The sequence below is a fragment of the Danio rerio genome, chromosome 1 (assembly GCF_052040795.2).
Source record: "Danio rerio strain M-AB ecotype USA chromosome 1, GRCz13ab, whole genome shotgun sequence".
Classification (NCBI taxonomy): Eukaryota; Metazoa; Chordata; class Actinopteri; order Cypriniformes; family Danionidae; genus Danio; species Danio rerio.
This window is the reverse complement of record NC_141021.1, coordinates 28,595,001-28,610,410: the sequence shown is the minus strand read 5'-3', so window position 1 is coordinate 28,610,410 and position 15,410 is coordinate 28,595,001. Positions and strand designations below refer to the sequence as shown.

The 15,410-nt window shown below is 33.1% G+C and overlaps 3 protein-coding genes across 9 annotated transcripts in view; 2 read left to right on the top strand and 1 right to left on the bottom strand.

Moving 5' to 3' along the window:
• sh3gl2a (SH3 domain containing GRB2 like 2a, endophilin A1) overlaps positions 1-15,410 on the top strand; it is a 527,445-nt gene that overhangs the window by 90,367 nt on the left and 421,668 nt on the right. The window lies entirely within an intron of this gene.
• Positions 1-15,410, bottom strand: part of bnc2 (basonuclin zinc finger protein 2) — a 194,527-nt gene that overhangs the window by 43,429 nt on the left and 135,688 nt on the right. For all 7 annotated transcript variants that reach the window (XM_087235916.1, XM_087235917.1, XM_087235919.1 and 4 more), the window contains 2 exon segments: positions 13,377-13,479; positions 3,468-3,703 (listed from right to left, as the gene is read on the bottom strand). In XM_087235916.1, coding sequence (XP_087092042.1) covers positions 3,468-3,703; positions 13,377-13,479 — 339 coding nt within the window.
• The window catches only part of LOC147846851 (uncharacterized), a 707,546-nt gene that overhangs the window by 592,950 nt on the left and 99,186 nt on the right, over positions 1-15,410 (top strand). The gene's annotated exons all lie outside the window — the stretch shown is intronic.

Genomic DNA, 15,410 nt, shown 5'->3' with positions numbered 1-15,410 from the left:
TTATATTATTACAATCTAATAAAGAACAGTACTTGTACAGCATTTATTAGTTCAAAATTTACTAATGCATTATTGTTAACTAGTGAATGCACTGTGTGTTAGCATAAGCTTACAATGAATGATTTTATTTTAATTAAAAAACATTAAATTAAGGACAAAATACATCCATGAGGTTGTTATAGAAGAATCTCCTTGATGTATTTACAGTATCCCGCTTATTACACGGCTATCACAAACCTTGGAAATTAGTCTCAAAACATTGTTTTGAGCCCTAATAATTTATTAAATCTTTAATTAAATGCAAAGCGGACAAAAACAGCTCATGACAACTTGCACATTATTTAGTCACAGGATGGCACCAAATTGTCAAACGCTAGGCTGACTGAAATCAAACTGACTGAATAAAGCATAGACTGACATCCGTATAATTCATTTACAAGACCGCGCCAAAAAGTCAAAAACTGCGGCGTGAAAGACTTGCTGATAAATATGAATGTGGATGTTATATGGTTTTAAATATATATTTAATGACAGTGACTCAAAGTTTCTGAATAAGCTTGCTTTATTTAGTGGTTGTTATCTCGGGACAACCATGAAATCTGGCAACTGACCAATCAGAATCGAGTATTCCAGCCAGCCCTGTGTAATGATTAATCCCTATATAAATTTCCTTCTAAAGGCGCACGCACACACACACACAGGTTTGATTATTTATTTGGAGTAACTAATAATGAGTAAAACAACACAGCATTCGAACAATCAAGTATATAATCAAGTATATAATCAAGTATATTTTACAGTACATTATTAACAGTACTAAGGATATAGATAACATCATCTTTTCCAAACATGCAAGCTTACTATTATTGCCGACACAGAGCTGTATTTGCCAATTAGTTTTAGGCTCTTTCTAGTAGTCAATCCGGCAATTTCTTGCACAAAGTCTATGAACAACAGGAGAGTGCTGTTGAAATCGTAATCTGATATTGTATTATCTGTCATTTTGTTAATGTGTGTGTTTATTCATTTTGCATTTGTGTTTATATGCATTTATTGTTAGATAAAATTATTTTATATTAAAAAATATAGTAATATTATTTATTTTATTAAGATATATTATAAGTGAACTATATTTTAAGATCAATGGCCATCTTTGGCCTTTCTAAAAAACATATTTCAGGGAATTTCAATTTACATGTGCAATAGGACTGCTGTACTTTAGTGAGATGAACAATATAATTATTTATATGAAATTATTAAAACACAATGGAAAGACCTACACATATATGTTTCTCTCATATAACACAAAATTAAAGACATAACAAGAATTAGAGAAAGAGATAAATAGACTTAGAGAACATAAAGAAGAGAGAGAAATGCAACTGTATCTGATGTGCAGTGTGTCAACATTTCATGGCAAAATCACTGTTGTGTGTGTTTGTCAATGTGTGTGCGAGCGATCTAGCAGATGATAACTGCACCAGTGAAAAGTATGACAGGCAACGGGTTTGACTTCTGAGAGTGAGCGTTGTTGAATTATTATTGGTGACAGGTATGCTATCTAGGAGACAGCTCGACGGCAGACAGAAGGAAATGGAGAGAGCAAAGAGCAGAGGGGGATTATTCATAAACCACAAAGTTTAATAATGACCTATGAACTTTCTCAGTAAAGAACAGAACACATCACACTGTGGCACTGCCAGACACAAAATAGTCAAAACTGCAGCTGACTGATATTCTGTCACCCAAACATGACAAAATACTACGGTAAAAAAAAAAAGTATTCCTAATTCAGTGTAATTTTAGGTGACTTAATTAAATGTGTTAATATTACAAGAAATGACATCTGCTCTACAAAAGTATACACAAACACAGTAGTGCACACATGCATTCATAAACCCTCACTCTGTGCATTTTCTTGTTCTCATTCTTCCTCTCTTCCACACCTCTTTTTTTCTCTTTTTTGCATTAAATATTTATGAGATTAAAATTAAGATTCCTGTGCACATGCTCCTGCTGGCACCTTCCGTGGGTTGTGACATCTTGTGTCAAGGCTCTGATTAACAATGTTCAACACTCTGCTTCTAGACTGACAGACAGATGAGGTCGAGAGGAGAGCGGGCAGGTAAATAACAAGAAAACAATTCCAAAAAGAAGAGGAGACACAGAACAGACAGTTTGGGAATGAGAGAGAGGCAGAGAGAGGGGGAGGAGAACATTCATTAGTGTGGTTGCAAGAGCTCAAGTGTTTTTTTCTTTGTCAGTCCTGAATCAGACGTTTACCTGCACTTTGTATAGAATAGATGCTGGGAAGTACAAAACATATTTGCCCAATAGCAGCTTTTGTTGGTATACTTTACAATAATTATAATAATAAACCATAGGCAAAGCATTAAACTGACTTACTGCATCATTTATTCATACTTGTAAATGTTAATCAGACTGAAATGCAGGTTTTGTATAATGTTACAAATATTATGAAATGTAATCATTTATTTGACTGTAATAAACTTTATACAGTTATTTATTAGGGCAGATGAGCTGGACATCATGGTTTAACAGCTATCTTGCACATACTAAGGGCAGTGTTTAGTCTAGTACTATTATGAGATCAGTATCAGATACCAACTCAGTTGTTTTTTAAGTTTATTTTCTTATATGTTTGCTAACTAAAACCTAATATTCGGAACATTATTAAACATGATAATTAAGTGTCTTGATTGGAAACCCATAAAAAGTTTTTTAATTAAAAAATTGCTGAATATATCAAATAGAGTAGTTAGTATTTTGCCATGTCGTTTTTAATGTCTGGGGGTTTTTCAAATAAGCCATCAGGGGTAGAGCAATGAGAAACACAAACAGACACCACAAATGACTGTTGAACAGTAAAAAAATACAGCCTTTCACAATTCCTTCCAGTCAAATGATGAGAGAAAAAGTGTGCGAGAGGGAGAGATTTACTCACAGAAGCCATTTCCTTGTACAAGGCCTCAAAACCGCCTTCAAGCTCAGCATGCTGTTCCACTTAGGCATGGTCTCCAAACCAAAGCCATCCACCTCGCTCTGCTATTGGCGTTGGACACACAAGGCTAACCACAAGCACATGTTCAGTTGCTCTTAACTAATTCATACAGGAACACTTTGGTTTTGTTGAGAACCCAAAAGCCCTGTACCTTTGATTAAGAAATGTGTCTGATTCCAATTAAAGAGCAAGAGGTGTGGGAAAACATCTTGGTGGTTCTAGTCAGTAACTGGCTTCAGTCGTGATGGTTCTATTTTCTTGCACTTTTATTTATTAACTTTTCATATCTTTTCTATTGTCCCTGGCAGAATAATAGGAAACCTTTTAGAAAATCCATTGCTTCATTGTATTGTTTACCTCACAATATATGAAAGGCACGCCTTTTTTGTGTTTTTATGATATCAGTTATGTTGTGAATAGAATCATGTTTTAGTTTTTAATTTACCTGTAATATGTAGCCTCTAACGTAGTCTCTCAGAGTCCAGCCCAAGCCATGAAGAATGTGTAGAACCTCTTCCTGTTTAAGGACACTGAACAGACGGTCCAGTAGGATCTTCAATCTCACAGGTACTGCCTGAGTCCCATACAGCATCAGACTGCTAATGTCAAACACCACATTGGACTGCACGATCTCCACCTGCGTCGGGTGGTACAAATGCTGTGTGCTCAGCTTGTCTAGTGCTATAATCACAAAAACAAGAACACACACAATTAGAGACTACATAAAAACCCATAAAGATTTATCATAAAGAATTTCATATTCATTATTCAATTTATAATGGCTTATGGATATGGCATATATATATATATATTCATTCATTCATTCATTCATTCATTTTCTTGTCGGCTTAGTCCCTTTATTAATTTGGGGTCGCCACAGTGGAATGAACCGCCAACTTATCCAGCAAGTTTTTACGCAGAAGATGCCTTTCCAGCCTTTACAGACACTTCGGACAATTTAGCCTACCCAATTCACCTGTACCGCATGTCTTTGGACTGTGGGGGAAACCAGAGTACCCGGAGGAAACCCACGCAAATGCAGGGAGAACATGCAAACTCCACACAGAAATGCCAACTGAGCCAAGGATCGAACCAGCGACCCAGCTACCTTCTTGCTGTGAAGCAAATGTGCTACTCACTGCGCCACTGCGTCGCCTATATATATATATATATATATATATATATATATATATATATATATATATATATATATATATATATATATATATATATATATATATATATATATATATATATATATATATATATATATATAAATAATATTTGACTAGATATTTTTTCAAAACACTTCTATACAGCTTAAAGTGACTTTTAAAGGCTTAACTAGGATAAGTAGGTTAACTAGGCAGGTCAGGGTAATTTGTCAAGTTATTGTATAACAATGGTTTGTTCTGTAGACTATCGAAAAAAAATATTGCTTTAAGGGGCTGATTATTTTGACCTTAAAATCGATTAAAAAAAATTAAGAACTGCTTTTACTCTAGCCAAAATAAAACAAATACGATTTTCTCCAGAGGAAAAATATATTATTAGAGATACATTCAAAATTTCCCCGCTCTGGTAAACGTCATTTGGAAAATATTTAAAAAACAAAACAAAAAAATTTGAAAAAAAGGGGAGCTAAAAATTCTGACTTCAACTATATATACATACACACACACACACACACACACACACACATATATATATATATATATATATATATATATATATATATATATATATATATATATATATATATGATTTGGCATATGATGAGACTGAAATAGCCTACTCCAAAATATTTTCCCATATTTACTTAATTTAAAATTTATCATTTGAGTTTATGTATGCATGTATGTGTAGATACATATTGTACTGTATGAACACTTCACCATTTAAATATTTATTCATGTTTTACTGGAAGAACATTTACATGTGTAATATTATTTAGGTGTGTTAATAACTTTCATAACTTTTTTTGCCCACATTTTCAAAACTTTTCCTCTTTTTTTCAAAACTTGAAACCCTCTGATTTTGCAAAATGAAGCATTGCATTTAAAATATAACAAAACACATCTCAAATTGCAAACACCTAAGCCATAACTTTTTTTGATATATCATACACACATATTCATAACAAAGTATTTCTTGTGCTACTAAATGTACACGATATGTTTTCACGATATAGAGTCATAGACAGAGAAAGCAAGCAAAAGCAAGATTAAATCCAAACTACTTATTTATTTTAGTTATCATTACAGTTTTTCCTCATCGTAACAAGCATTGTGCAATACTGAAGTATCATTTTCAAAACGCTTCACACTGTGTGCATTGCCAAATGATGCTAAACTGCAGTTCAGCTTGCCTACAAAAGTCTCTCAAACCAGCACAACAGTTCATGTACACTTCAAAATAAGTTTGTTACACCATACCACTGACAACAATTCTCAAATTGTTCAAAAAACATACATTCCATTCATAACACAATTACCTAAAACACTAACAACAGGCAGCATTGCAGACTTTTTTTACAGAAACCTCTATTTTTGAAGTTTGAATGATTTTTTTTTATCTACACCAGTATATAATTTTACATTATTTACATTACATATTGGTTAAAATGTGTGATGAGAATAAAAAAATACTTGTGTTGCAAATGTAGTAGGCCTACTTTACAGCACAAGTGAAAACAACCACAGTTCCAATATTTAGAAACATTTACCAAACTGCAAGTTAAAGAGGCAAGCTTTGGTTGGTACATGTAGAAATTTAGATATTGATTGTATTGAGCTTATAAAATGACAAACACTTTGTCCTCCACGTACTCCTGCTTTCACTAATTATTAATCACCATTTATCACTCTTCTTTGCCTACTAACCTGTATTCCCAACAAAACTTTCCAAGGTATAGCTCTTTACAAAAAAAAAAATCCTTTCTAATAAAAAAAGGCATGCAATTTACAATCATTCTGTTTTGAAAAAGTTTTTAACAATTTTTAAGCAGGTATGTTAGCATTTGAAAAATTTATAGTTTTTGCAACTTGTAGAGACAAAACTGTTTGGTAATTTTATTGCATGAATTTTGTTTGAAAGCAACAAAAGTGATTCACAGTTTGCCCCACATAGACTCCCGTTTGGCTGATTCAGTACTGCACAATGCTTTTTAATAGTATTATTATTGGTGGTTTATTCTGACCCCTGATAAATCAGGAACTAAGCAAAAGAATAGTAAGAGATTTTTTTTAATGTACAGTATTTATTTTTGTGAATATAGTAATGCACAGTATAAAAAAAAAAAATCATATTCTCATGTTTGCACATGTGACCAGTGATGGTGAGCCACTGACGAGTTAGAGTTTGAAAAAGGACATCAATATGCTTAAAGTTTTTTATGTGTTACATAGAGAACTGTGTGTTATGTGTTACAAAGGGTGTTTTTTGAACAGTCAAAGGCTGATAGCTAGCATAAGGTCTGTTGTTTGAGTGTCAGGTTTTTTAAATTGTGTGTAAAGATTGTGTGTGTAAACAGATGACAATACTATAATAATAATAATAATAATAATAATAATAATAATAATAATAATAATAATATAGTTTGGCTTCAGTTTCACTTTTGTGATTTCAGTAAATTTTGTTTCAGCATCTCTCTGTATATTATTTTTAATCTTATACAAATATGTACATAGCTGAAGAAAGAAGAGTTATTTTATATAGATTGTATGATATATTTAAAAATATAAAGTGATGACAATGATGCTTGCTATGTAAGACAATGGGTGCTTTTGGGATGCTTTAGTGATGTTCTAAAGTGCTTCCTTCTGCAAGAATTTTTAATATGTTTTTTTTTTTTGTTGTGGTTAATAGTTGTTGAAACCAAATTATTTATTTATTACTAGTCACAGTAGTGCATGTGGTTATGATCAAAGGGTAATGAAATAACTCTTTTATTTTAACTTAGCTCAAACACAAAGCTGGTAAGCACCCATAGTTGAAGTCAAAATTATTATCCATCCTGTTATATTCTTTTAAAATTATCTCTCAAGCATTGTCTAATGAAGAGGAGTTTTTTCAACACATTATTAAACATAATAGTTTTAATAACTCATTTCTTTTGTCTTTGCACTGATTATAGTACATGGTATTGCAACATATTTTTGAAGATACTAGTATTCAGCTTAAAGTGCAGTTATAGGCATAACTAGGTTATTATTTTAACTACGCAAGTTAAAATAATTAGAAAAGTTATTGAATAAGAGGCTTGTCCTGTAGACAATCAGGGTAAATGGAGATAACAGTGGCCCTTCACCAAAAGGAAGGAATACTGTAAAATTGCCTTGCTCTGTTAACCATCACTTAGGGAAAGTTTACAAAACGAATAAAACATTCACAGTGATGCGGTGGTGCAGTGGTTTGCACATTTGCCTCACAGCAAGAAGGTTGCTGGTTCTTGGCTGGGTAAGTTGCCATTTTTGTATGGAGTTAGCATGTTCTCCCCGTGTTTGCGTGCAGTTTCCTCTGGGTGCTCCGGTTTATATGGTGTTTTCCCATTTGTCCATAGTGTATGAGTGTGAATGAGTGTGTGTGGATGTTTCCCAGTGATGTGTTGCGGCTAGAAGGGCATCCACTGCATAAAACATATGCTGGATAAGGTGGTGGTTCATTCAGTTGTGGCAACTCCGGATTAACAAAAGAACTATGCCAAAAAGAAAATGATGAATGAATAAAACATTCACATGAGGGCTAATATTTTCTGTGTGAATGTTAAAAAACAAAACAAACAAAAAAACAACACTCCTGCAGACCGCAACACCTCTGTGAAGAAAGGACAGTGGGATCAAACCAATCGACTCCTCTTTCAACTCTCTCTCTCGTGCTGTCTGACTCCGTGTGACACCTGTTTTTTTTTTACTCCTTTAGTACAGGACTGATTTTTGTGCTGACTAGCTCTTTGCCTGAAAACAGACCTTGCTAGACACGAACATAATAAAAAATGAAGAACTACTTGTCAGAATGGCTGCCAACACTACAGACAAAATGAGAAGTCTATGGCAGAGAGGAGTGAAAAGAAGAGGAGGAGAGGAAAGATAGTGGCTGACAGTTCACAGTGAAATTAAAACTAGGCGAAGGGCCCCTGTGATGGTCCCTTTAGGCCTGTCTCTCTTCCTTTCATCCCAACCCAACAGGTGTTTTCTTTTGTCTCTCTATGAAACCAACTGTCTATTTCTTACTCTGTCTTTTCTTTTTTAACTCTATCCCTTTTGACTGTCGTCTTTTTCATTTGATGTTTTCACTAGCACTTCAGCTACTTTTTGGCCTTTCTATGCCTTTTTATTTTTAATATAATTAAATATGAGGGGAAATAATTTTAATAGAATTATAAGTAAAGAGGCAGTTTAATGAAGAGTGATTGTTTAGCTAGTGATTGTTTAGAAACAGATAAATGGACAGATAAAGAGGGTAAGCCCATGACCCTCACATTTCATTGTATACTGAGCCACTTCAGGTTGACACTAAAGGCAAGACTACACTTTAAACTAAAAACAAACAAGTGAAATATAATTTATAAATAAATATGCAGGTGGTATATGTAGGTTTTTGGTGAAGGTTTATTCATCTAAAATATACCGATTAAATTATTTTACAGTTTTTCTCCATTGCTGAAATACATAGCTTGAAGTGATGCCCCTTTTCTGAAAAGTTTTGAACTTTAGATTCTGTTGTATTTCATATTGTGGAACACAATTCAATCTTCAAAAATACAAACATCACTTACAAAAAATACTACTAAAACTGGTACGTTGTGTTGCTGATTACGTTACAGTAACTTGCAGACATAAATTTTTAGACAATCTGATACATTTTCTTTTTATACAATAGCCTACATGTATACATGCCTTAGGCCCCATTTACAATAGGTTTTAGTTTTAAAATGCATAAGTTTTGCTATGGTTATGCCTTCCGTCTACATTATCCTGGAGTTTTTGAGACCTTAAAACAGAGACTTTTGTGAGGCTGGCAACATTGGCTCCCTGATTGGGGCTTTTTCTCAATATAAAGTACACAATGTTAAAACTTTTCAAGTTTATAGGGGAAACGAAAGCCAGAGGATGCCACACATTGGGCACATTTTCAAATGTAAGGGGTGTGCACTTTTATAACGTCTTTCACATCACCCTGGCTACGTTTCATCTTAACAATCTTAACAATAATAATGAATACTGTCTATTTTAATTTTGATATTAACTTAAACATAACAAACACTAAAAATGTTAAGCCCTATATATTTATATAACCATGATCTTCACTGTATGCAAATTTATTTTTTTAAAAAAATGGAGCCTAATAGTTAACATAACAGTTTCATTTTCATTGAAAATTATGGAACATTAGGCTTACTGTGGTTTTGGCAATACAAAATGATTATAAGAGAAAATGCATGGTGAAGCTATAAGAATAGCAATCTCTTCTTATCAGTTTTAATAATCAGTAATGGGCATTATAATAGTATAAAGTACAACTTTCAGGCCTATGGGAAATAAAGGTAAGTAATCAGTTTCACCTGAGAACAAGTAAGTAAATAGATTCAAAAGACAGGGTCATTAGATATACACAAGATAATTTTTAGATCACGTTTAACAACTATAAGGATATGAGATCCAGCAGCAGATTTTGAATGGACTGACCAATAAACGCTGCTCTCACCTGGGGAGGTGCCCGCAAATCTTCCACTTACTGCCTGGAGCTCAGATGGCCAAATACATGAGGACGCTGAAGCAAATTTCAGCGCATGTCAGAGTGTGGGTATGGTCATGTGATGTACGTTTAGTGTGGACGGAGAGCTTTTCAGAAACGCTAGAAATGCCAGTGTAGACTGGAGTGTGGAACGCCATTTTAAACTAAAACGCATCAGTGAAAACGGGGTCTTACAGTGGAGTACTGGAGAACTTCATTACTCATTCTTACCTTATTCATGAACAAGAACTACAGTTGAAGTCAGAATTATTTGTCCCCCTTTGAATTATTTTTTTTTTCTTTTTTTAAATATTTTCCAAATGGTGTTTAACAGAGCAAGGTAATTTTCACAGTATGTCTGATAAAAAAAAAAATTTCTTTTTGAGAAAGTCTTATTTGTTTTATTTTGGCTAAAATAAAAATAAAAACTTTATTTTTTAAAAACATTTTAAGGTCAAAATGATTAGCCCCTTTAAGCTATATTTTTATTCGATAGTCTAAAGAACAAACCATTGTTATACAATAACTTGCTTAGTTAAACTAAGTAACCTAATTAAGCCTTTAAATGTAACTATAAGCTGTATAGATGTGTCTTGAAAAATATCTAGTAAAATATTATTTACTGTCATGATGGCAAAGATAAAAGAAATCAGTTATTAGAGATGAGATACTAAAACTATTATGTTTAGAAATGTGTTGGAAAAAAAATCTTCTCTTCGATAAACAGAAATTGGGGAAAAAATAAACAGCGAGGCCTTAAATTCAGGGGGCTAATAATTTTGACTTCACAAGCTACAACTTGAACATCAGCTGCCACCTTGCAAACCTGCTGATAAGTGCAGCACAATTACTTGAAAACTTCAGTGTACCAAAAAGCACTGAATCTGTTCAGAAAAACATAAAGAGTGCAGTGTGTCACCAATTCTTGAAGCTAAAATAAATGATATAGGCTCTTTCTTATATTTGCTGAAAGTCCTGATTGATGAGTGTGATCTATTTTGACTCATAGTGTCCTATCATACACCTGACACAATATGTTGCAAGGCATGTAGGGCATGATTAGTTGTTGTTTTTTGTTTTTGTTTTTTTATTTGCTGTTAGAACTAATTTTCACGTTTTCCACTGTGTTGTCTCAATAGCAAATCCATTTGTGTCATTTCGTGGACTTTCACAATATTAAAAAAAATATAAAAATTTAATAGCATCACAATGAAAGTGCACTCTCCAAAAAACACATAATATTTTATTCTTAAGAACATTTTATTTAATTATAGTCATTTTAAAAACTGAATAATTAGGCATTGGAATCAGAATGTGAAAATCCTAAATCCCATATCCTAAATAATAATAAATGTTAACAAATCACCACCTTCAAATTATAAAGTTCTGTCAGACAATTTTGTCAATATTGAGTTTTTCACATATTCTTAATAAATAACAGCTTATTTTCATACAGTATATATTCACTTATATTGCTCATTGCCCTTTTTCTTTTAAAAATTGACATTAAGCCTTGAAGTGCAAATGCTTAATTTAATTCATGGGGCATGTAATTCAATAAATATAATTCAATAATTCATATAAAGAATATAATTTAATAAAGATTACCATATTAATAACATAAAATTAACATCTGCACTGGACAAAATTTTAAGCACAGCCTTGTATACTTAATTTGAACAAGAAAAATATTCATCCTAAAACATTAAATGAATATTATAAAAAGTAAAAACTTTTGCAAACATCAACATATTGTTACAACACCATTTTTTTCCCCAATTAAATTAATAAGCAGACCGATTGTATTTCTTGAAAAGCTATGCTTCAGAACATTTAGTGGAATCTGTCATGTTAATGTATGAAAGAGAACTATTACACGCATATTGTTTGCTATGTGGAATGCAAAAAATTTTTAAGCTCAATTTCTTAAAATCATTTAGAATGCAGATGGAACCTTTTAATTCCAAAGAGACATATTAGGGCAAGGTAAAAAGTAACCGAGGCTGTATTTTCTGGTACCAGATCTATATTTAATTCTCGGATACCCACATAAAATAATTCCAATATAGGGAGATGTTGCATAATCAGCTAAAACATTGCTAGAACTGGTTTTTATGTATGGGTGATATATTATGCATGACCAAAACTAATTGAGGTCATGTCCAAGTGTTATTGTGACAGGCCTACTGGGTGTGCTGGTCTGAAAATGAGGTGTGTTAAGGTTCATTGTTGGCACGTTGACAATTTGAGGCAACTGAAATAGACCACGCAATTAACCAACTAAAAGCTGGTCTAAAGTCAATGGCGCAGAGTTTTTGTAATTTAAAGAGTGTGTTGGTTAGGCACCTTTGCGAGGGCCCAAAACACACATACACATTGCTCGATACACACGTACAGCAATACACAAATATCTTCATCTATGAAAACAATTAAAGGTTTAAAATGTTTTTTAAAATTTTTTTTTTCTATTTTCTACATAAATATGAAAACCACTACCTCCTTGCCTTCTTCACCTCGGGAGGCTTTGTAATTCAATTCTGTTGTAGTATTCATGACAATTTGCATTTGTATAATGTTATTATTAATAGTAGTATATATTATATGCAAATTTATATTCGTTTTAATAAAAACAAGCTTAGATTTGTCCACCTATCAGGTTTTGGAGATGTATGCACAACCATATGGAGCATAGGAAAAGGAATTGTATTTGAACATAGTTAAGAAAAAGTTTTAAAAGAAACCTTTAGGCTACACAAAGAAAGTTACTAAATTAGGCTAACAATGTCTTCAGTGGAGTGAGTTTCCACTGTTTCCTTACTCCACGAAAGTAAAGAAGAGTAAAGTAAAGAGTAAAAGTAAAGCAAAGGGAAAGTAAAGAGACCAAACAGAGGAGGCTCGTTCTTATCTTTGCGCTGCAGATGGTCTGTTTAACTGTTTTCTCATTGGTGAAGCATTCAGTTAATTTGCAATGTCCGCCATGTAAACAACAAATGTGCCATTGCATGACACACTGCCATTTAAAGGGAATAGGAGATGAGACTCTGGTTGGTTTACTGCACATTATGCTAAAAACACACCCATAACTCATAGGAGAAAGAGCACAACCATGTTAGACCATGCACCAGGGTGCAGACCATTTTTTTCCCATCCTTAAAATAGCAAAAATCGATTCGGACACACCCTTAATGATTTTGCACCTTGCGCTTTAGACTTTGCACTTAAATCGATAAAATAGAGCTCCTAGTGTTTTCACTTTGAACTGGTCAGTTAATTGAGTTCAAACTGGGCTGACTTAAGAGAATATTTTGTTTTTCTAAATGCCCAAACCTCGCAGAGAGACATGCAGGGATTTGTGTGTAGCGTTTTGCAGAAATTGTTCTGAATAATCTGACTCACGTGTCAAAGCGGGGAATAATGTTAATACATTAGAGAAGTGGGTGTGCTTTTTGAAAAACTTCATTTGAAATTTTAGTTTAAAAGTCTGCTTACAGTGTTTAAGCAAGCGAGAAATACTGTACTATTTTTCTGGCATACATTATTCACACGTATATATTTGTATAAACATCTGTATGCAATAAGACCAGGCTAGTTTTATACTGATACACTGACTAATACTCACCATGCGCTACCCATCCATGCTTGCACTGGTCACATGTCCGCAGGTGGATTTTGCCAGGCTGGAAACACTCACATGTGCAGTTTACCAGAGTACAGCGGATGGCCTGAAAACGCACAAGCACATAATAGAGTTTTTGTTGAAATGATTTTGAATATTAGCCTCTGTGGTCTTTCTGATTCATTAATGCATATTAAAAAAAAAAAAAAAATGTATAGATTGTGTGTCTGTTTCTGAACTGATGCTTAATGGGGCAAGGATAATTCAGTTTTTAAAAAGAATAATACATTTAAAGTCAATATAAGTAGCCCTCTGAAGTTTTTTTTTTTTTTTTTTTTTGATTGGCTACAGAACAAACAACTGTTGTCCAATAACTTGCCTAATTAAGCTAACATGCCTTGTTACACCTTTAAATTGCACTTTAAGCTGAACTTAATACTATATTGAAAATAACGAGAATACATATATTGTGAATTGTAACTTAAATGAATGCAGTCATGCTTATGATTGTTATACTGACTGACATTCTAACAAGCATCGGTTTTCTGTCTTGTGCCATATTCATGTAGAGGCATTTAGATGAGCTCTTCCTTCCTCTCACCTGAAACCTGGCCTGTTTTTGCCCCATTTGAATTTCCTTTGTTTTGACAAAAGCTGCCATTACTTGCTGTGGAAACTGAACCAGAGCTGACCCCAAAAGCTTTTAGCGATGAGGGGTTAAGTGTCCCAACGAGACAGAAAGCCTGGCAGGACAACCCAATGGCATTGTGTGATAAGACATCTCCTTAATCACTCCGCCACTGAAAAGACTCCGGCAGGAAGAGAGGAAAGGTGGGGAGGCCACGCTGTTCGTGTTCTCTCACACCTCTGCTGTCAAGGTCTCTCAGAAGATGGATTCAAAAGTGAAAAAAGCCCTTTTTATGTTATCCTATTCAACATTGCGCAACATTTTATGGAATTCTGCTATGCATACTTAAGTACAGTCCAATTTCATGGATCACTGCACTGGTTGGTTATAAGCAATAAAACTCAGAGATGATAATAATAATAATAATAATTATTATTATTATTATTATTTTTATTATTATTATTATTGTTATTTAAAATTTAAAATTATAAATTTAATTAAATTTAATTTAATTTAATTAAATTTAATTTAATTTAATTAAATTTAATTTAATTTAATTTAATTTAATTTAATTTAATTTAATTTAATTTAATTTAATTTAATTTAATTTAATTTAATTTAATTTAATTTAATTTAATGCACTGCAGTTTGTTTCTGCACCCCACAAAGGTATGGCGAGGAAAAAAAAATACTATCTGTTTTCTTTCTTTTTCTGTCAGCTATTGTTCAGTTTATTTTTAAACAGTTTATGTACATGACTTCCTCGTTGTTTGTTTGTTTATTTTTACCAAACTGAAGAATTACTCTGAATCAATCATTTAAATGAAATAGCTGCAGACATGACATCAGTTTACAAACCAGGCTGACTTATAGGCATATGTTCTAAACATGTTTGATTCATTGAATAATGAGGTCTGTTGTATCGTGTGTGTTTGTGTGTGTGTTTGTGTGTGTGTGTGTGTGTGTGTGTGTGTGTGTGTGTGTGTGTGTGTGTGTGTGTGTGTGTGTTTGTGTGTGTGTGTGTGTGTGTGTGTGTGTGTGTGTGTGTGTGTGTGTGTGTGTGTGTGTATGTGTGTGTGTGGAGAGAGAAGAGAGCGTTAGAGAGGGAAACAATAGAGAAATTGTTGTGAATGGTGAATAATGGAACAATTTATGTGATGGTTAATGTTTTTTTAAACACTAAAGAGCTCTATAAGGAGCACATGCTCAGCTGTCTCAGTGATGCACTTCTGCACTTTTCATGGTGAATATTTCTATTAATGCCATAACGTAAGTTGAAACTAATGAGAGCAAATACAAATCATATACCTTCAGGTTACTAACAATAAACAATGTGAAACTGCATAAGGTTTCCTTAGTCCACCAATCCACAAATAGAAAATCACAAATCTGTGATTATGAAGCTCAGA